Here is a 23,119-nt window from a genome sequence, read left to right on the forward strand (position 1 = left end):
TAAGTGTACTAAAGAAAATTCAGTGCATAATGGTACCGACCAGCACTGATTTTATATGCACATTAACAGATTTAGATTTGTAAATCAAATAACTTAATGCAAATTTTAGAGTTTATAAGTGTGGGGTTTAAAAAAAATTATTAAAAAGAATAGAATGAGAGACCTGTTTGCTTTTCCAGTTTAGGGATAGGGGATCTACTTACAGGAAAACCATGCTTTAAAAATTAAAAATAAGCAAGATATTGAAAATACATGAATAATGGAACAATACTGTGAAGGGAAGGAGAGAGAAGAAAAGTAATCACTTAATATCCAATACAGAAAACAAAAATAAGCTTTCATCGATGCTGGGATAACAGTATATTTTCAAAGTTCTGGTTATGCTAAAAAGTTAGTTGACTTACTTACATCAACCAGATTTCTTACCGTTTCTGTTTTAGCAGGAGAAGAAACTGTTAGCATTCAGAGCCTATAGAAAAATCCCTTTATATATATTTTCCTCACACAGTGCTGGGTTCACATGCATAGACTAGACAAAAGAGAACATTTTTGCACAATGAAATGAACTGATGATTCTAAATGTATTTTTGGTTGTCAACAATCTAGTTGTTTATATATAGCCATGACTGACTACTCTGCATTGGTCATCAGGTTACTTTTTATTGTTGTAACATAATCAAGCTACATAAAGACCAGTTCTTCCACCCAGTGCATCCATTTATTCCCATCAGCATTGCTCTAGTTTTGGATGGGTTTAAACTGTCAGCCATAGAAGCTTAATGCAGTGAGGGACATAGCTCCTTATAAAGGAGAGGGCAGGGAACACACGGACATGTAGGAACATAAAAACATGATGGCAGATAAAGGCCAAATGTCCCATCTAGTCTGCCTATCCGCAGTAACCATTATCTCTTCCTCTCTCTAAGAAATTCCCACATGACTATCCCAGGCTTTCTTGAAATCAGACACAGTCTCTGTCTCCACCACCTCTACTTGGAGACTGTTCCACGCATCTACCATCCTTTCTGTATTTCCTTAGATTACGCCTGAGCCTATCACCTCTTAACTTCATCCTATGCCCTCATTCCAGAGCTTCTTTTCAAATGAAAGAGGCTCGGCTCATGCGCATTTACATCATGTAGGTATTTAAACATTTCTCAAGAAAAATTATAGAGTAATAATATAAACTCAAAAATCAATCTACATATATATTACTCACCAGAGATGGGCTACACCCCCCCGATAAACATTTCATAACCAAATGGAGAAAAAGCCTCAAAAATTTTCTTACACAGTAGCAGACAACTCTCAAATAATTGTTTAAAGTTCAAATCTGCTTAGTTTACTATCACTGGCAAAAAACTCCACCACCACTGAAATGTAATTAACGAAAGGGTAGTATACCCATCACTGTGCACAGGAAAAGCAAAAACAAAAAGTTTTACTGAACTGGGGAACCATGGCCTGGAACGCCGTGATTGATTGAAGATGTCTGGCCAGACTTCAAATGAAATTTCAAATGAAAATTTCATTTGAAGTCTGGCCAGACATCTTCAATCAATCACTGCGTTCCAGACCATGGTTCCCCAGTTCAGTAAAACTTTTTGTTTTTGCTTTTCCTATGCACAGTGATGGGTATACTACCCTTTCGATAATTACATTTCAGTGGTGGTGAAGTTTTTTTGCCAGTGATAGTAAACTAAGCAGTCTGTCCCCATATGCCTTATGACGAAGACCACGCACCATTTTAGTAACCTTCTTCTGGACCAACTCCATCCTTTTTATATATTTTTGAAGATGTGGCCTCCAGAATTGTACACAATATTCTAAATGAGGTCTCACCTCCTTTTTCCTAAGCACCCTACCATCCTTCTAGCTTTCGCCGTCACCTTTTCAACCTGTTTGGCCACCTTAAGATCATCACATACAATCACATCCAAGTCCTACTCTTCTGTCATGCAATTAAGTTCTCCCTTAAATTCGCAGGGGTTCTGTTCCAGGAAACCCGCGAATTTCAAGAAACCGTGAATGCGGGTTTAGGAGCATCCCCTTACAGACAGGGTCAATCTTACTGTCAGAATGAATTAACTGTTTAACAGTTGAAAGGCCTTATTTGTACTGAGGCCCTTCCTACCTGTTACGAGGGAGTGTGGTGTTGCTTGTCTCCTCATTGAGAACGCAGGCTCTGCTTCATGCTGGCTTGGCTATATGTTGGCTCTGCTTCCTGCCAGCAGTCTTCTCCTTGGTGCCAGTTGTTTTCCTTCATCTTGCCGGCTGGTGTCTTTATGCCTTCTTGCTTGGTGCCGGATGTCTCTTCCTTTGCGCCGGCTTGTTACGACCACCTCTTCCTGGTATTAAAGTCAGGCTACACGGTGTAACCATGACTTTAGTACCAGAATGAGGCAGTGGGAAAATACTGTGAATTACTGAGTCCGCGATTCGCGAACCACAAATTTGCGGGGGTTTACTGTACAGCACAGCAAGGTAGAAGAGACAAAGTCAGGAGTTGGCAGTAGAGGAGAAGGGTACAGACAAGAGAGACTTACCTGATGAACGAAGTTACCAGGGCGGAGTATAGGGAGAGATAAGAGAGGAGAAATACTGAGTAGCTGTAGAGTGACTACTCTTGTAGGTCAATAAGAGGAGCTTGAATTGTATGTGGAAATGGACAGGGAGACAGTGAAATGACTTGAGAATAGGGGTAATGTGAGCATAATGACACTGGTAGAATATGAGGCGTGCCTCAAAATTCTGAACAGATTGAAGGGGAGAGAGATGGTTTGGTGGAAAACCTGTGAAACAAGTTGCAGTAGTAGGGTCCAGCAAGGATTTTTTACAGCATGTCTGAAAGCATCAGGTACAGTTGCAGTGGAGTGTGATAGGTTGAGGATATGGCAGATAGAGGGAATGACAGTAGGAGAGATGGTGATCAGTATACAGGTGGGGATGAGATCAGAGGAACAAGTAATGTGTTTGAAGGAGCAAAGAAAATGTGCAGTTTCCTCTTCAGTGATTTCAGAGATAGAAGTAAAGGCAGAAGGGGTTGATGGAGGGTCGGTAGTGGAGGAGGGAGAGGTGGAGGCAATTTTGTTGAACCTTGTCATGGTTGTGTTAACTTACAAGTCCTATCTTGTTGTGTTACATGGTTGCACTCAGTCTGGGGAGAAAGCGAGCAAGGAGTCAGGATGAGGGCACTTTGAGTAGAGAGTTGAGTGTGGCAAAGAGACAGCGAGGGCTGGATCCAAAAGAATTAGTCAAGAGGGCACAGGCATTAGTTTTATCTATTTTAGACTATTGTAACATCATCTATTTAGGAGCACCCAAAAAATTAAATTGAAATTCAGGATAATTCAGAATACAGCTAATCGATTGATTTTTGGTTTAAAAATGAGCGACCATATTAGTCCATATTATCGTTTACTTTATTGGCTGCCTTTGGAGGCAAGAGTATTATTCAAATTTTCCTGTATCTGCTTTAAGCTGATATCGGAATTGTCTCCAGCTTACATTTTTCCTCATTTTGTGTTGCATAGACCATCAAGAGAAACTAGAAACTTTTACTTATTTACTTATCCAAAAATTAATGGGTGTAGATATAAGACCTTCTTAGATAGGACCCTAGCATTTCAAGCTGGTAGGCAACAATTTTAGTTAGGTAAATGTATTCAGCAAGCTATGTTATCCTATTGCAGTTTTCAGAAATTAATTAAGACCACTTTGTTCGATAAGTTTATTACTTAGTGAATTTTATTATTGAAATTCTATTTTACAAATATTTGTATTTTTTACTGTATTATTGTACTTCACTGATTGTCCAGCTCTTTTTAGTGTAAACCGCCTAGAACTTTTGGTTATGGCGGTATAAAAGAATAAAGTTATTATTATTATTGTTTCGCAAGCAAAAAGGTGGATTGGAAAGAGGTCAGCAGGAATTTGAAGTGCACGAAGTCAGTATGAGTACAGGATTTCAGCCAGTGACATACCACAGATCAGGCACAGGAACAAAAGTAGCAGATCTTAGAAGTCAGCCAGGGCTTGGGTTTGGCACACTTTACAGAACGTGAAATGAGAGGAGCAAGGATATCAACAGCAGAGGAAAAAATAATATTATAGGAAGAAACTGCCTCATCGACAGACTTACATAGCCTAGCATTTGAGAAGAGGGAGGAGATAGTGGTGGAGAGAGTGCACAGGTCAATAGCCTGAATATTCCTGACAGTATTGATGAGGATTGGTCATATCTCGGGGGGGGGTGGGAGGTGATGAGTTGTGAAGGTTTTGAGATGATGGTCAATGGTAAAGAACTGAGGTGCAGAAGGTGGCAATCGAGCAGATGGAGAAGAGGATGAAGATCAAGGCAGTGCCCATTCTGGTGTATGGGGGTACTAGAGCACAGCTGAAGATTGAATGAGGATATTAGAGCAAGAAATTATGAGATATAGGAGTCAGAGGTGTCATTAGCATGAATATTAAAATCACCAAGGATGAGGGAATGGGATGAAGGTTCGAGAAAGAAGTCAAGGTCGGTGTGAGGTAGGGGAGTGAATAGACGGATGAAGTGGACTCCAAAGAAGCAGTAAGACTGAGGTAGAAGAGGCTGAAATCTACAGGAGGGTGAGAGTAACAGCCCAACCCCTCCTCCACAACCAACTCGGTGAGGCATATGGGAGAAAAGGTAACCTGCATGACATAGGACGGTGACTGAAAGAGTCTTTAGGGCAGAGCCAGGTCTCAGAAAACAAAATATTATGACAAAAACAAAGAAAAAAAAATGAAGGGAACACACACAAAAAAGATAAAAGTTTGATGTGCTTTGAGAGAACTTGAAAACATAGCTGTTCAACTCCTTGGAAAACTAAGAACTGCAGGTCCCGCAAGCCGATAGCACCAGCATGAATACGATATAGCTGGTCCTTAAATTTTAAGTGACATTACACTTTTACTGTCTGTACCGGTTTCCATGGATGATTTCACACACATTTGAGAATATTATGCCAGCTTGTTCTCGAAGAAACACTGATAGGCAAACCATATTATTTTAGGATTGCCTCTAACTGCAAGATTTCTGTTACGGTGCTGTTGAACATCAATATTCACATGGCCAACAGGAAGATGCTGACCTGGGGAGCTAGGGCTGATTGGAATCCAGGTATTAAAGTACCTGCATATAGATGCTGAATCTTGATCTGTTTAATATGTTGTATTATTTTGCTGAATTAAGTTGATTTGTTGGCACATGATTCCCGGAAGTGCATTCAGTGAGCACAGTATTATCAGTAACAAAGGTACTATGGGGGAAGACAGCTGGTGCAGCTGCACCATATTGATAGTCAGGGGATCCTTCCTTGTCCTGTCCTAGCCTTGCTCCACTCTACCCCATTCAAGCCCTACTTTAGCCTCCCCCAACATCTGAGTCAATGATTGCTTATATAAAGTGGATTTGTGGCTATGAGTGGTAAGAAGACTGAGTATAATACCCCAGTGCACAATCTGGGTTGCTGCAAAGGTAGTGCCCACAGATGTTTAAAAAATTGTCTTTATTTCAGATTAGGGCCTTAGATGCAGACCCCCCTATAATCATATCATGAGAGGTCTGTTGTGATAACAGAAATTCAATGGCAGCGCCATATCCTGGTAATCGGCATTGAATTTCTGGTTTATTTCTGGCTAGGGTTACCAGATTTTCCGCTGCTGGGTCAGACCAATGGTTCATCGTCCAGTCTGCTCACGCGGTGGCCCCTAGGTCACAGACCAGCACCCTATTTGAGTCTAGCCTTACCTGTGTATGTTCTGTTCCAGCAGGAACTTATCCAACCGTTTCATGAATCCCTGAAGGGTGCTTTCCCCTATAACAGCCGCTGGAAGAGCGTTCCAGATTTCCACCACTCTCTATGTGAAGAATCACCTCCCTAAATTTGTACGGAATCTATTCCCTTTTAACTTTAGCGAGTGCCCTCTGGTTCTCTTCACCTCAGAGAGGGTGAACAATCTCTCTTTCTCTACTAAATCTATTCCCTTCAATATCTTGAATGTTTCGATCATGTCCAATCTCAGTCTCATTGTTGACCTCCTGGTGACCAACTTTTGGAGTGGAGGAGTGACCTAGTGGTTAGAATTGCTGCCTCAGCACCCTGAGGTTGTAGGCTCAATCCCAATGCCGCTCCTTGTGACCCTGGGCAACTCACTTAACCCTCCATTGCCCTGGGTATCCTAGTTAAATTCTGAGCCCACTGTGACCTGTTCACTATTCAATGTAAAAACCACCTAATGATAGACAAATGCTGAACCAGATATATCTCAGAAGAGACTAAGGATCTCAAGTGCCTGCAGTTATTCGCCGTTAGAGCAAGGGCGAGAGCTCGGGGCGGGGCTTGATGTATTTATAAGTGCAAAATATCCACTTCCTGAAGAAGATCTCTTTATACCTTGAGAGCAAAACGGAGATCTTCCGTCGCAGTATTTCTTGAAGGCCGGGTAGCAAACCATCCCCGAGCTAAGTGTTATATATGTATATAAATACTATAAGCAAGAGGCCCGAATAGGGATATAAGAATATATCTATAAGCTAATTGAGTAAAGTTCTTAAAGGCTGCTATATTTTTTTAAAAATTTAAAAAAATTAAAACTCAAAAAGAGACAATCGGGATCGATGATAGCCCACATACAGATTATTAGCCTAGACTGGTTCTAACGGCAAATAACTGCAGGCACTTGAGATCCTTAGTCTCTTCTGAGATAGTTTGGTTCAGCGTTTGTCTATCATTAGATGGTTTTTGTGTGTCACATGTGGAATACTTGGATTTACACTATTCAATGTAAACCATCTAGGATCCCCTTGGGATATATAAGCAGTACATAAATAAATAAAAATAATAATATATACAAAAATAAAATAAGTATGAACTCATTTGATGCTCCTGGGGAGGCCAAAGCAAGGATTTACTCGTGAATCTGCTATTGCTAAATGACTGATGTTATTGATATGTAAGTACTTGGCGCGAAAGTGGTAGGTCTTACCTATTTTAACTGTGGATTTCTTTTTATTTCAAACATGAGGTATTTTAATTGCTAACCACCGTATTCTGAATAAGTCAGGTAGTATATAAAATTCTGATAAATATTTAGAATGTATTTATATTGTGATAGAAAGTCCAACGAACGTATCTACTTAGGGTTAATACTGTCCTGACTCCACCTTTTCTCTTTCAGTTCAGACAAAGTAAACACAAAATCCAGCAGTAAATAATCTGACATACCTTGGATACCGCATTGCTAAAACACACTATAAAAGTGAGGACTATCAGTTTAAGAGCTGTTACCCAACACATTTCTTATTTTCAGACTTGTTAAATATGGGATGGATAGAGAGCTGCTGGGGACGTGGTACATATTCACAGGTAATTTACTGAAGAAAGCTTTATTACAATGCTGATGTGAACTGATAGTTTATAACAGTGATGTGGACTTAGTACTCCACTGCTTATGATGCACTTGTCTTTGTGTAGTTCATGGCTTCAGTTTGCACTTGCCACTAATAAGGGAATCGTTATATTCCTGCCTTTATTCCTCTCATTTTAACTTCCAGTGCATTTCTTAGAGGCAATGCAGAGTGTCCTGCTTTCAATGCTAATATAGACTGGAACTTACTTGAGGATAATTGTACAACACACAAGAAATGAAGAATGAACTGTGAATGAAACAAAATAGCGCAATGACAAACTATACTAGGAAGAGTATAATGGTAGGCATTGTTCCCAGTGGCGTAGCGAGGGTGAAAGGTGCCCGGGGCAGTGGTGCCTCTCCCATGTAATGCAATAGTAGATTTGATTAACAATTTATGTAATTGCAGCAATAGAAAATTCTGAGCTATTGGAATAATTCTAGCCTTTATCATGCCTTAGGGTTGCCAGATTTTATTTTAGTAAAATCTGGACCCCTAGACCCACCCGCCAGGCTCGCCCAGTTACGCCCCAGTCTCGCTTCCAATCCGGCTCTAGCATTGCCCCAACCCTGCTTCTCGCTGCCTGTGCTCATTGGGCAGAAGGGCATCCACGCATGTGCGGGCGCCCTGCTGCCCACCGCAGTTTTGAGGAAGCTTTTCAAAACCTGGACACAGTGCCGGGTTTTGAAAAGGTGTCCGGGGAATTCTGGACATCTGGCAACCCTATCATGGCTGCATGATCGTGAGATAGGGAAAGGTTAATCTCTATAATCAGGTGCTTCCTGTTTTTCAAAGATTAATTACAAGTAAACGCGCGCACTTCAGTACTATTTCTTCACTCTGCTATTCACAACAGTTTCTCAATAGGATGATGCTGTTGCTTTGGAAGGTTTGTTTCCTGGGAATCTTAGCTCCAGAGATACTCTGTCACAAGGTGAAATATAATGGGTGAGTACAAACTGAAGACTCCGACCTACTGACTCCGACCCCATTGAGGGGTCCTTTTACTACACTGCCTTAGGCACTTAGGGCCAGATTCTATAATGGGCGCCTAAAAAAGATAGGCGTCTAAAGTTAGGTGCCTATTCCATGGCAATCAAACTTAGGCGCCCATTACAGAATCACGCTTAGCGGCATCCTAAGTCTTTCTCCACCCCTAAACACGCCTACTTTGGTGTTAGGCGCCTATCTTTTGTAGAATTGTGTCTAAGAAGATAGGCGCCTGTTTCTCAATTAAATTTTATCTTTTTCAGTTATGAGCTTGTTAAAGCTCATTACTGAAACCAAATTACCAATTAAGTTAGGCCCCTCTCTTTAGGTGCCTATTTATTTAGAAGCATCTTTTATAGAATTTCTCTCTTAATGCCCAGTCTACCCTTCATTAACTGCTAGCATAGTCGCACTGAGGCTTTGTGGGCTTTTCACAGTATGCAGTAAACTGGTCATTAAGCACTTTTTATGTCGCATTGCATAGGTGGAGAGTGGGCTTGGAAAGTGTTTGGCAATAAATGCACTGTGCTTACCGCATGCTACCTAACGCAGAGTTAATGTAGGACCAGAAGCAGATGAATATGAATGCTCGATCTGCAATAAAAAAATAGTGGCAATGTTCCCAATAGCTGCCGCGTTAAATTGCAGCTACCATACAGTAAAATCTCATGTTAAGCCACGATAACTGCAAATTGTACCGTGATTCAGTAAAAGGGTCTTAGATTCTTTATGGTGGTAAATACATGACCAGAATGTGAGTCAACAAGTAGCTGAGGTCAGACCATTTCCACATACCTTATTCAACTGTACATATAATTTACCCTCAATCTAACATCCCACACACACACTTTTATTTATCTCAGTACCTTTGTCACATCTATCTTGCCTGCCTATATAGCCCAAAAACGCACAAAGTGGAACTATGTTTAATTGTGAACATTTTAATAAAATTTCATTAAAAAAAAGAACATACATACATTTTACAGTCAGTGATTGATAGGACACAAATAAAGGTGATAAAATGATGAATGAGGGAAAAAAAAATAAAGGATAAAAAAGTCAAAGAATATAAGGACAGTTGCAGGGAAAAAACCATGCTGGAGCATGCTCTGAAGTGAACCTGAGGATAAAGGAGGGACCAAATATGGAAAGTGTGAGCCTTGTGCTATACAAGTGTAGCATAAACTGTGTGCCTCCAGAGATTTCAAGTGTGCCACAGTACACTGGAGAAAAGGAGAGGTGCTGGCTGTCTACATGACGTGCCTCTTGTGAAGAGAGGCATGTCCTGTAAGCATAAGAACATAAGAATAGCCTTACTGGGTCAGACCAATGGTCCATCATGCCCAGTAGCCCGTTCTCACGGTGGCCAATCCAGGTCACCAGTACCTGGCCAATACCCAAGGTGTAGCAATATTCCATGCTACCAATATATAGCAAGCAGTGGCTTCCCCCATGTCTTTCTCAATAACAGACTATGGACTTTTCCTCCAGGAACTTGTCCAAACCTTTCTTAAAACCAGCTACGATATCTGCTCTTACCACAACCTCTGGCAACATGTTCCAGAGCTTAACTATTCTCTGAGTGAAAAAATATTTCCTACTATTGGTTTTAAAAGTATTTCCTTATAACTTCATCGAGTGTCCCCTAGTCTTTTTAATTTTTGACAGAGTGAAAAATCGATCCACTTGTACCTGTTCTGCTCCATTCAGGATTTTGTAGACTTCAATCATATTTCCCCTCAGCTGTCTCTTTTCCAAGCTGAAGAGCTCTAACCATTTTAGTCTTTCCTCATACGAGAGGAGTTCCATCCCCTTTACCATCCTGGTCGCTCTTCTTTGAACCTTTTCTAGCGTCACTATATCTTTTTGAGATAAGGAGACCAGAATTGAACTCAGTACTCCAGATGAGGTCTCATCATAGAGCAATATAGTGGCATTATGACATTCTTAGTCTTATTAACCATCCCTTTTTAAATAATTCCCAGCATCCCAGCAACGAGAGGCACGTCCTGTAGACAAGCTCCCAGTGCCGGCACCTCTTCTCTCTACTGACCTTTCTCTCCAGCGCCGGTCCTTCTCTTGGCACAAGGCCCGTTTGAAGGGCCCTTGCGCATGTGTTGATGACAGCATGCTGACATCTCACATGCATGTGATATAATCACACCGACGCCAGCGCACTTCCGAGTGTGTTGAGCCGGGACACTAGGTTTAGTGTGCCCCAGCTCAAAACATTTTGTGAGACACTGTGCTATACCATGGTTTATTTTGAAAATGCTCCCCAGAAATGCCATCAACCAAGGTCAGAAAACAGTTGAAAGTAAGTACTAGAAGCACACCTAGCCGAGGAATTAAGTGGCCATTCGTGAGGTTGCTAGCCAGATTTTAAAGTTGTCATGTTTCCTATGTACAGGGAGCAAGTTTTCCAAGTTACCCCGCAAACTTCTGAACATGTTTTGCAGTTACAACAGTTGTGTGGCACATGGCTGGTAAGTAAGCATAAAAATAGTAGGTATTAGACAACCTCTTTACACTAGATTTCAATTTGTAAACATGATTTAGAGAGAAACAGAATCCATTTTGACATACTGGTAATTCAAACCTGGTTTGCAAAATTATTTAAATTGGTTCATATTGATGCTAGTATATATAAGAACATAAGAATAGCCCTACTGGGTCAGACCAATGGTTCATCTAGCCTAGGGTTACCAGATTTTCCAGAACTAAAATCCTGACCCATGGCCCCACCTCCAGGCCCACCCAGTTTTGCCCGGTCCTGCCCCATTCCGCCCGTGTCACGCCTCTTTCTGCCCCTCAACACCGCCCCTCAAACTGTTCACTTGTCAGGAGGGCATCTACGCGGGTATGACACAATGATGTCATACCCATGAGCTTATGCACATGACATTACCACGTTGCATCCATGCATACACAGATGTGCTCCCGATGTTACTCCTAGCTGGAAGCTTTTCAAAACCTGGCCAAAGTGCCAGGTTATGAAAATCCATCTGGACACCTGGACATGTCCTTAAATAGGGGCCATGTCCTGGGAAATCCGGACATCTGGTAACCATAAAATAGCCCAGTATTCCATTTCCACAGAAGCCAATCCAAGTCACAAGTACTACTACTAATCTTATCTATAGAGCTACTAGACATAAGCAGTGCTGTACATCAAAACACAGAAGAGAAAGTCCCTGGTCAAAAGAGCTTGCAATCTAATCAAGACAAACTGGACAAGAAGGTGCATCAGGTGAAGGAATAAGACAAATATTGATGCTTAGAAAGTGGGTTGACTTTGGAATTGAAAACAGCTTCAAAAGACGTGGGCTTTGAGTCTGGATTTGAATACTGCCAGAGACGGAGTCTGATGTATCGAGTCAGGCAGTTTGTTTCAGGTATAAGGTGCAGCAAGCTAGAAGGGATGGAGTCTGGAGTTAGTTGTAGAGGAGAAGGGTACAGATAATGCCAGAAGCTTGGGAAACAAAATGGGGGAACTAGAAGCACTAGCAAGACGAGAAGAACTGGATATCATTGGAATAACAGAAACATGGTGGAACGAGGACAACGAGTGGGACACAGTACTATAGGGTTACAAACTATACAGAAGAGATAGAATAGGGCAGAAGTGGGAGGTATTGCCCTGTATGTCCAAGAAGGAGTAGAGTCTATCAGAGAAGGGAAGACAGATGGGAAAGAAAAATTGGAATCCCTCTGGATAAAGATTCCTAGACAAAATGAGGCTGACACAAAAATTGGCCTCTATTATCGACCACCAGGACAGAAGGAAGAAACAGACGTAGAAATGATAGAGGAAATCAACCATGGATGTAGAGCAGGTAATGTAACGATCATGGGAGACTTCAACTTTCCCAGGATAAACTGGAACCTAGGAACCTCAAACTGCGGCAGGGAATCCAAGTTCCTGGAAATGATAGGGGAATGCTTCCTAGAACAAATGGTGGGAGAACTGACAAGAGGAATCGCCACCTTAGACTTGGTCCTAAATGGCATAACTGGAAGGACAACAGATGTAGAGGTCACAGTCCCGTTGGGGACAAGCGATCACAGCATGATCAATTTTAAAATTGGCATTGGGAAGGGGAAATGTACCAAGACTCAAACCACAACCTTTAACTTCAGAAAAGGGAAATACGACAGCATGAGAGTCATGGTTAAAAAACGGCTCAAGAAAAAGGCAGCCAAAATCAGAACGGTCGATCAAGTATGGTCCCTACTAAAAAATACCATCACCAAAGTGCAAAATCTCTACATTCCACAGATATCCAAAGGAAGGAAAAATAAAAACAAAGGAGAACCAGCTTGGCTAACTAAAGAGGTGAAGGATGCAGTAAGGGATAAGAGGAACTCTTTAAAAAATGGAAACGTGAACACACAACGGAGGCCTGGAACAGTCACAAGGTCGACCAGAAGAAGTGTCACAAGGCGGTAAGAGATGCCAAAAAAGCCTATGAGGAAAAGATAGCGCAAGAAGCCAAAAACTTCAAGCCCTTTTTTAGATACATAAAAGGGAAAAAACCAGCTAAGGAGGCAGTGGGACGACCAAGGAAGAAAAGGGTGCATCAAGGAAGACAAACAGATTGTGGATAGGCTAAATTCATTCTTTGCGTCTGTCTTTACCAAGGAGGACACTGCATCAATGCCAGAAACAGAGAGAGCATTCAAGAGAGAAATTGAGGATAGCCTCACCACAGTGAATATGGATTTGGACATGATATACTATCAGATCAACAAACTAAGAAGTGACAAATCCCCTGTACCAGATGGAATTCACCTGAGAGTGCTAAAGGAGCTTAAGATAGAAATAGGAGAACTTTTACAATCCCTAGCTAACTTGTCAATTAGAACCGGGCGAATACCAGATGACTGGAAGATAGCGCATGTCATCCCAATCTTCAAAAAAGGATCGAGAGGAGAACCGGGCAACTATAGACCTGTGAGTCTTACGTCGGTTCCTGGGAAGATGGTTGAAGCACTAATAAAGGATAGCATAGTGCAACACCTGGAAAATCACGACCTGATGAGAGCTAGTCAACACAGCTTCAGGAAGGGGAAGTCATGTTTGACAAATTTACTTCAATTTTTTAAGAAGGTGAACAAACAAATCGATAGCGGTGAACCGGTGGATATAATATACTTGGACTTCCAGAAAGCGTTCGACAAGGTTCCACACGCAAGGCTTCTGAAGAAACAACAAAGCCATGGAATAGAAGGAGATATACGAAGATGGATAGGCAAATGGCTGGAAAACAGATTGCAGAGGGGGGGCATAAATGGGAAGTTCTCGGACTGGGAAAAGGTGACAAGCGGTGTACCCTAGGGTTCGGTCCTTGGGCCCATCTTGTTCAATATCTTCATAAACGACCTAGAACAAGAAACAACAAGTAATTTAATCAAGTTTGTAGACGACACAAAACTATGTAGGGCAGTTGGGTCACAAAATGACAGAGAAGAACTCCAGAGAGATTTGGACCAGCTAGAGAAATGGGCAGAAAAGTGGCAGATGAAGTTTAACATAGAAAAATGCAAAGTGATGCACCTGGATAAGAAAAACAAGGAACATGAATATAAAATGTTAGGTGTAACATTGGGCAAGAGCGAACAAGAAAGGGACCTGGGGGTACTGATAGACAGTACCCTGAAGCCGTCGGCTCAATGCGCAGCGGCAGCAAAGAAAGAAAACAGGATGTTGGGCATGATAAAGAAGGGAATCACAAGTAGATCGGAGAGCATCATAATGCCGCTTTACAGAGCAATGGTCAGACCACACTTGGAATACTGTGTCCAACACTGGTCTCCCTACCTAAAGAAGGATATAACCCTGCTGGAGAGGGTGCAAAGGCGAGCCACAAAGCTAGTTAAAGGTATCGAGAATTTGAGCTACAAAGAACACCTCGGAAAACTGGGATTGTTCACCCTCGAGAAGAGAAGACTGCGAGGGGACATGATAGAGACTTTTAAAATACTAAAATGATTTGACAAAATAGAGCAAGAAATATCGTTATTCACATTGTCAAATGTGACTCGGACAAGAGGTCATGAATTGAAACTGAGGGGCACCAGGCCCAGGACAAATATCAGGAATTCTATTTCACACAACGAGTGGTGGACGCTTGGAACGCTCTTCCGGAGGAGGTCGTGATGGAGACCACCATTCCGAGATTCAAGGGCAAGTTGGATGCACACCTTCTCGCAAATCTCATTGAGGGATACGAGTAAACAAGGTTTATCAGCAGGCAACACCTGGCTTGGCCTCTGCGAGTGCGGGTTGCTGGACTGGATGGATCTAGAGTCTGATCCGGCGAAGCCATTTCTTATGTTCTTATGAGTTATCCAATGAGCAGCATAGCGGGAGAAGGGGGAGAGATACTGAGGAGCTGCGGAGCGAATATACTTGTAGCTCAGTATCAGGAGTTTGAACTGTATGCGCAAACAGATAGGGAGCCAATGAAGTGACTTGAGGAGAGGGGTTATGTGGGCATAGCAACACTGACGGAATATGAGGCGTGCTGCAGAGTTCTGAACAGATTGAAAGGGAGAGAGATGATTTAGTACCTGGCAAAACCCCAGATGGCAGCCAATATTTGTACCGTGTTATTTCAAGTCCAGACAGATTTTGATTCCACAAGCACACATCAAATTGTTCAACTTATAATGAGAGTTGATGCATTAGTTTGCAGAACTGGTCAATGACATTGACCGAGTCAGGAGTTTCCAGCAAATAATGTGCTAGATTCAGAATGTCTACTAACCACATGTGATAAAATTCATCTAGGTTTAAAACAAACAAAGACAAGAAAACAAAACCTCTGTGGAAAACCCTGCATTATGATCTTGACAATAACAAAGCAACTATTGTATATGTTCTGCTTTCACTGTTTCCTCATAAAGTCACAGAATTTCTTGACATGGGAGAAAATGCAGCAATGAAGGATTTGCTGGAGTCCTGTAAACTGAGAATGTTCATTTTCTCTCTTTTGTTTCCTTTCCATTCATGTTCATAATTTGATTTATGCATGTAAACAATTAATGCAGGTAAAAAGAATTTATGTGCATAATGAAAATAGAACAAAATGAAATAATGAAACAATTAAGAAAAGATTAGAGGGCTCCATGCTCCTACAATAAAACTGATTTGGTTTCTGAAATGTAATTCATTGCAATACTTTCTTCTCTTCAGCTGGATTTGTGGAAGCCTCCTTTTCTGGAAGATATCCATGTTGGAGCTGATGTACATGTCAGGGTCCCAGTTTCCCTTGTGCAGGAGATGAAAGAAAAATTACTTCAGTATTCCATCCCCTTCCAGTAGGTTTTGTTACCTTGTACATTTCTTGCAAGATGATACAGATTTGTTTTAAGTGGTTGCAGATGATCAAAGACTTACCAAGTCACCACAATGAAATACTGTATTAGAAAATAAAATTGCTCTCACTTCATTATATAGTGTACAATCATGCATTACCTCATATATGAATGTTCTTTATTGAATCACAGCTCTTTATTTTGTTTTTAGCTATCAAGCTAATATATTAAAATCAAACGTTTGATTTTAATATATTAGCTTGATAGCTAAAAACAAAATAAAGAGCTGTGATTCAATAAAGAATATTATTACTTTCATCACAGAATCTTAGTGATTTTCTCCCTACTAGTAAATTCCTCATATATGAATGTGCCATTTCTATATTAAAGTTGCATGGCACCATCTCTTACAGAAATGTAAACTTATTTCATGTACAAAGGGGGGGGGGGCCCTTTTACTAAAGTGTGTTAAGTGCTAGTGCATGCTTACTGCAGGACAGAGTGCTTTTGCATACTCACATTATGCAGAAAAAAAAATTTATTTTAATTTTTCTGCAAGGGGGCATGTCTGGGGGCAAAGAGTAAGCGTGACAGTGCTAATCAGTTAGCATGTAGGGCATTGCCACATGCTACTTGATTAGCATGGGGTTAGTGCAGGGGTCCATATACCGCCTACAAAATAGGAGGCAGTAGAGTTCATGTGCTAATTTTTTTAATGGCTGCATGCTAATGGTGAAATCAGCATGTGGCCATTAATTTGGAAAATGGGAATATTGGCAGATTGTAGGAAAGACCCATGTAAGGGGCACGCTAAGACCACATATTGCTGCAGGACCCCATAGTAACATAGTAAATGATGGCAGATAAAGACCAATGCGCTAGTCTACTGGAACATGATGCGCATTCAATTTATCTTTCTGTTGGGAACTAGGAGCTAATGGCAGCCTTGTTTGCTCACAACATCATGGTGCATATCAAAACTGTGAATGTGCAAAGAAGGGACAGAAAACTGAAACTAAAAATAACTGGATCAACATCTTTTGGACTCATATAGCGTTCTGTCCCAGTCCAGGACTCTCTCAGTGGATATATGCTATACTCTCCAGAAAGTTATACCTTAGCACACCAACGCACATGCAGGACATCTTTATAATTTTCTGAAATATACTTTTATCAAATAAATATAGTACACTTCCCTCTCCGTATTCGCGAATTCCGTATCTACGGATTCGCGGTTTTAAACCAAAAAATGCATTTTCATTTTTCAGGCTATTTTAAACCCTGTAAGCCCCCCCTTAAGCCTTACCTGGTGGTCTAGTGGGTTTTCGGGGTACAAGCGATCTTCCCACGCTCCTGCCCCATGCAGATCGCTCTCAGGAAATGGCTCGAGAGACTAGGGGAGCTCAAGGCAGCCATTTCCTGTGAGCGATCTGCACAGGGCAGGAGCGTGGGAAGATCGCTCATGCCTGAAAACCCGCTAGACCACCAGGTAAGGCTTAAGGGGGGCTTTCAGGGCTTAAAATAGCCAGGGGAAGTGGGGGTTAGGGGCAGAACCAGCCCAAATATTATTCATGGTTTTTTAAATATTCGCGGGCCGGCTCTGCCCCTAACCACCGCAAATACGGAGGGGGAAGTGTAGATGTACTCATAGTAGTTTTTTTTTTTTTTTTTATATTGTAGCTAAAGATGAAGGTGAAGAGGAATAGAAGCTTTATGGCAGAGGTGAGAGAACAGTTGGATAGTAAGGTATTCCCAATTCCAGAGATGAAATGCTGAATTATTCATGCATGTGGTCTGATAGCTTAAGACAGTGATTCCCAACCCTGTCCTGGAGTAACACCAGGCCAATCGGGTTTTCAGGCTAGCCCTAATGAATATGCATGAGAGAGATTTGCATATGATGGAAGTGATAGGCATGCAAATTTGCTTCATGCATATTCATTAGGGCTAGCCTGAAAACCCAATTGGCCTGGTGTTCCTCCAGGACAGGGTTGGGAACCACTGGCTTAAGATAAAGACTGGTCTTCTGTTTGGGGGATAGCGTTACATGTGTTTGAGATGGAAGGAGAAGCGTGACTGACCCTGAGACAAAGGATCTTCAGGAAGTACCCATAAGGTTAGGAGGGAGGTGAAGAGAAGAGACCAATAGGGACAGAGCTTGGCAACAGGTAGCAGAGAGAGGTCATACCCTTGCTGACCCTTAAGGAAAAGGTTGTAGAAGTGACCAGGAAGTACAGCAGTGAAACAAAGGATTCAAGCTCAGTTGAGAGAAAGGGGAGATCTTACAGAAGAAAAACCACTAGAAAAAAAGTTTATACAGGTAAGCAGGTGTGGCTGTAGCATGCACAAGACTACATTGCTCACACACCATGGCCAGAAATGACTGCAGCATTGAAGTCCTATGAAGTGAGTATAACATTAAACATATCTTACAGCTATGTCATAAAACTAGTGTAAGGCTGCTAGGGGCAGAACACAACATTTAAAATCCACAATGGATATTTATTTTAAATAACGCCACAGTGTCTAAACACATTCCAGGATATTCAGCTCTGGCCGCTAGCTGGCTAGTGAAGTTGAATGCTGTTTATGGCCAGTGATATTTGATGTTGCTATCCACATAACTATCACAACTTTAGGACAGTAATTTTTCTGTCCTAAGTTATCTGCTATCTGAATAATTTCCAATCCTACCCTCACTCCACCCCTGTACTGCCCAGGTGCTATTCAGATAATACTGGGGCATTCTGCAATGATTTGGGGGAGCATTATCTGGAAAAGGCCTCTACAAATTAATGACTGACCACAGTCAGTGGCACTTAGTGCTCCTACTTGTGGTAAGTGCTTTTGAATATTGGGCTAAGCTTGTCTTTATTCTATTCAAATAAATAAAACCAAACAATAAAAACAAAGCAACAATAGTAAATATAATAATAAAAGAAAGTAAAAATTAAAATAACGGTTTAAAATGATAGTCTCAACAATGAGCAGCCATTGAAGCTTCATCAAATAATAAATATAATGTTAACCCTTCTGTGACAGCTTTAGGGCATGCCTTGCTAGTTTGTTACTTTGATATTCTGTATAGGTATCAGTAACTTTTTCATTAACATATGTTGCCATGTTTCTGGAGGTGATGCTATCTCTGTTATTTCTGTGATGTAGGATTACATTTTAAAAAACAGAAATGAAATAATGCTTAGTCTAGGCAACTTTAAAAAAAAATTAAGCATTGGTATGAATGGGCCGAGTGGTCATTGCCCTTCACCTCCTCACTCTCAGGCTTCTGGTCTTCCAGGCACTGTTCTTATACCTTTATCACATGACCTTCCTGGTCTCTCGGGCCACCAAAGATCGTTCCAACCATTGTCAGTCCCTCTGGTCACCACTGGTCACTCACTAGGGGCCCTACTGGTCCCTCTGGTTCCCAGCTTCTTGGCTCCAGCCAGTCCCTCTGATTCCTCTGCTGGCCACCACTGGTCTCCCCAATGGTATCTCCATCAGTCACTGTCAGCTTGAATTTCACTGGTACACTAGTCTTGCCACAGACCCTCTGGTCACTGGTCACTCCCTGAGATCTCCCCCGGTCTAAGGATAACACTATCCTCCTCCCTGTCTTGTCGGCTCTCAACCTTGGGGTGATCTTTGACTCCTCTCTCACCTTCTCTGCTCAGATCCAACAAACCACCAAATCCAGTCGCTTCCTCCTCTATAATATGACCAAAATCCATCCTTTTCTCTCTGAACACACTACCAAAACCCTTGTCCATGCTCTCATCACCTCGTGCTTAGACTACTGCAACATACTTCTTTCGGGCCTCCCGCACATCCATCTATCACCTCTTCAATCCTTTCAAAACTGTGCTGCACAACTCATATTCCGTGAGAGCCACTATTCTCACATTACCCCTCTTCTCAGGTCACTTCATTGGCTCCCTGTCCATTTCCGAATACAGTTTAAACACCTTTTGCTGACTTACACGTGCATTCACTCTGAAGCCCCCCCAATATCTCTCTTCACTTATCTCCTCCATGCTCCTCCCTGTGATCTCCGTTCATCGGGCAAGCCCCTCTTATTTGTACCCTTCTCTTCCTCCAGACTCCGTCCCTTCTTTCTTGCGGCGCCGTATGCCTGGAACAGGCTGCCTGAATCAATACATCATGCTCCATCCTTAGCAGTATTCAAATCCAAGCTAAAAGCCCACTTTTTAGAAACTATTTTCAACTTTTATCTCCCATTCAATGCTGTCAGATACCTATACCCACTGTATCATTTCCTCTACCATAATCTCCCAACCCTGAAATGTCCTGTCTAAATTAGATTGTAAACTCTTCTGAAAAGGGACTGCCTATTGTATGTTAAAATGTACAGCGCTGCGTACCCCTTTCAGCACTATAGAAATAGTAAATAGTAGTAGGTCTTTCAGGTGTTCTACTGAGGACTTTTCCTGGTCCCTCAGGCACTCTCTCTGAGCACTCTCCAGATCACTCAGATGCCCTCTCACTGGCCCTCCCCTGGTCTTCAAGTTTGAGGGCTCTCCAGTCCCTCCAAGCTCTATCCTGAGCTACTACTGATCTCTCTGGTTGCCAGCTTCTCAGGTCTCCTCTCTCTGAGGATTAGGTCCCTCAGATGTTCTATCTCTGGGCCCTCTACTGGCCATCAAGCTTGAGGGCTCTCCAGTTCCCACAAGGTCTACCACTTAAGCAAATACAGAGTAGGGTCAGGGTCTCTCTCTGCTGCACTGTGCCCCGTCAACTCCTGTCAGCTCGTCTACTACATCAGGACCATCAGCACTGGCCAGTACTGGGCTTACCAGGAGTTAGGCCGAAGCCAGCATTCCTCCTCCCAAGGGTCACCTGGCTTCCGAAGGAACTCTTGTCTTTCTGAGCTCACTGTTCTGGAGCTGTTCTTTTCAGCACACTAACTCAGGGTGAGTGGACAGCTCCCAGCAGTCTTTGTAGGATGTTATGCAGATGAGCTCCACACACCATTGCTCAGGCTCCATCTGTTGGCCTGGGATAGGAACTTCACCCTGTCACGGTTAATTTTTTAAGATATTCCTTTTCTCTTTGTTTTGTCTCCCTTTATAGAGTGCTGATAAAAGATATCCAAGAGTTGATAGACAACCAGAACATGAAGAGCCACAAAAGGCATAGCAGATCACTGGCCACTTATAACTATATGGTATATCATCAAATGGGAGAGGTAAGAAGGCCTTAAACTGGCTAGAAACTATCAAGATCAAGTTGGAAGAGTAGCCTACTGGTTAGTGCAGCGGCCTGAGAATCAGGGGAACTATTTCAATCCCCACTATAGCTCCTTGTGACTCTGCACCAGTCACTTAACCCTCCGTTGCCCTAGATACAAAATAAGTACCTGCATATAATATATAAACCGCTTTGATTGTAACCACAGAAAGGCGGTATATCAAATCCCATCCCCTTTTCTTTTCCACCCAGAGGGAAACATTTTATAACAGATGCTTATGAAAGAACTTCACAAAGGCAATAGGGGTAAAATAGCCATCCAGAACTATTCCCAGTAGTGCACAATTCTCTTGCACTAATTTACATCTGGTCCAAGGCAGGTGTAGCTGTGCGCTTCTACACTATCCCCTAAGTTCTATAAAGAGGGCTAAAAACTGAAGGGCAAATTCTATAAGAAGCGCTCAAAAGTTAGGCGCCGATATAGACACTGTTCAGCGTGATTCAAGTAAAATTGGGTGCTTTTTAGTGAATCACGCTGAGCGGCATCTATTTTGGAGGCGAACATTAAATAGGCCAGCTCTAGGCACAACTAAAAGTTAGGCGCCAATGCGAGCACTTAAGCATGCTTAAGAGCAGTGATTCTGTAAGAAGGCGCCTAACACGTAGCCACGTTCACGCCTAACATGCATAGCGCCTATTGTTTTTGAAGGCCGCCTAAATTTTTAGAGGCCTTGTTACAGAATTGCGCTTTCTTGATAGGCGCCTATGTTTCAATCTTCAATCAGTGCTGATTAAAAAGCTTAACTGAGCTTGTTGTTCAGTTTGGATAGGCGCCTATCTAGTTGGGCACCTTCAAAATAGGAGCCTAACATTAGGCGCCGCGTCCAGAATTTGGGCCTGTGTGTACAATTGGGCATCCAGGGGTCATTTATACATGTAGCTAAATTAACTAATTATCTCTAAACTGCATTAGGTACCAATAATTAATGACAACAAGCACTAATTGGGAAAGGTGAATAGGGATTTGTATACTGCCTTTTAGTGGCTTTGGCATTTCAAAGCTAACATTCAAAGTGGTGGGCACTGGAAGATTAAGTGATTTGCCCAGAATCAGCACTGGGATTTGGTCTCACAACCTCTGGGTATAGAGGCAGCAGCTCTACCAGTGAGCTACACCTTCCCCGAATTGGCACTAATTTATAGTTATGCACATAAATGACTTATGCTCCTACTCTATACACTTTGAGCCTGATTCTATATATAGCATGTAAAAATGAGGTGCCAACTAGTGTGGTGCTAAGCACGATTCTATAAAAGTTAGGCACACTTTATAGAATCATGCTTAGCACCGCCTGGACAAGCTTAAGCGTCACTAGGTGTCCTAAGTTTAGGCACACCCTATTTATACCAGGGTTTTCTTGACCTAAATATGTGGACCTAGGTTAGAACGCAGGCACCTTCACAGAAAATGTGCCCGCAATCCACCCCCAACCCGCTTACTTTGTGGTAGGCACCTTGAACTAGGCGCCTACCTCAACGTAGGCAATTACCAAATTAGGTGCTTAATATACAAGTAAGTGCAATTTATGTCAATTTCGAGGTGCTAATTGTCAATTATCATCACCAAATAAGTCTATTAGGGCTCCTTTACTATGGCGTACCAAGGGGGGGGGGGAGGTCCGCCCCAGGTGCAGCCTTAGTGGGGTGCACAGCCGGACAGGTCCGGAAAATTCCTGGGCTGCGACGGAACTCAGCGGCATCGGCGCTCCCCCTCCACGACGGCACTGAGCAGCATCGGCGCCCCCCCTGCCCCGCGACATCATTCAAGCTCGGCCTCCTTCTCCCGGTATCAGCAGAACTTCAGATCGGCAACAAATGCTCAGTCAAAAGCTTCCCCTGACTCAGCTTCCTGTTTCCACCCTGGCAGTTCAGTCAAGGGAAGCTTTTGACTGAGCACCTGTTGCCGATCTGAAGTTCTGCTAATGCAGGGAGAAGGAGGCCGAACTTGAGTGCTGTTGCGGGGCAAGGGGGGGGCGCTGATGCCGCTGAGTGCCATCGCGGGGGGGGGGGGGGCGCCGATGCCGCTGAGTGCCGTCGCCGCTGAGTGCCGTCGTGGAGGGGGGCGCCGATGCTGCTCAGTGCCGTCGCGGGGGGGGCACC

General features: G+C 42.5%; 1 protein-coding gene across 1 annotated transcript in view; it reads left to right on the plus strand.

The window, feature by feature from the left end:
* Positions 1 to 8,309: 8,309 nt before the first annotated feature.
* Positions 8,310 to 23,119, plus strand: part of CPO (carboxypeptidase O) — a 117,822-nt gene continuing 103,012 nt past the window's right edge. The window contains exons 1-4 of the mRNA XM_033944104.1: positions 8,310 to 8,389; positions 10,842 to 10,917; positions 15,630 to 15,754; positions 20,843 to 20,957. Coding sequence (XP_033799995.1) covers positions 8,310 to 8,389; positions 10,842 to 10,917; positions 15,630 to 15,754; positions 20,843 to 20,957 — 396 coding nt within the window. The remainder of the gene's footprint in view (positions 8,390 to 10,841; positions 10,918 to 15,629; positions 15,755 to 20,842; positions 20,958 to 23,119) is intronic.

This window comes from Geotrypetes seraphini, chromosome 5 (assembly GCF_902459505.1).
Source record: "Geotrypetes seraphini chromosome 5, aGeoSer1.1, whole genome shotgun sequence".
Lineage (NCBI taxonomy): Eukaryota > Metazoa > Chordata > Amphibia > Gymnophiona > Dermophiidae > Geotrypetes > Geotrypetes seraphini.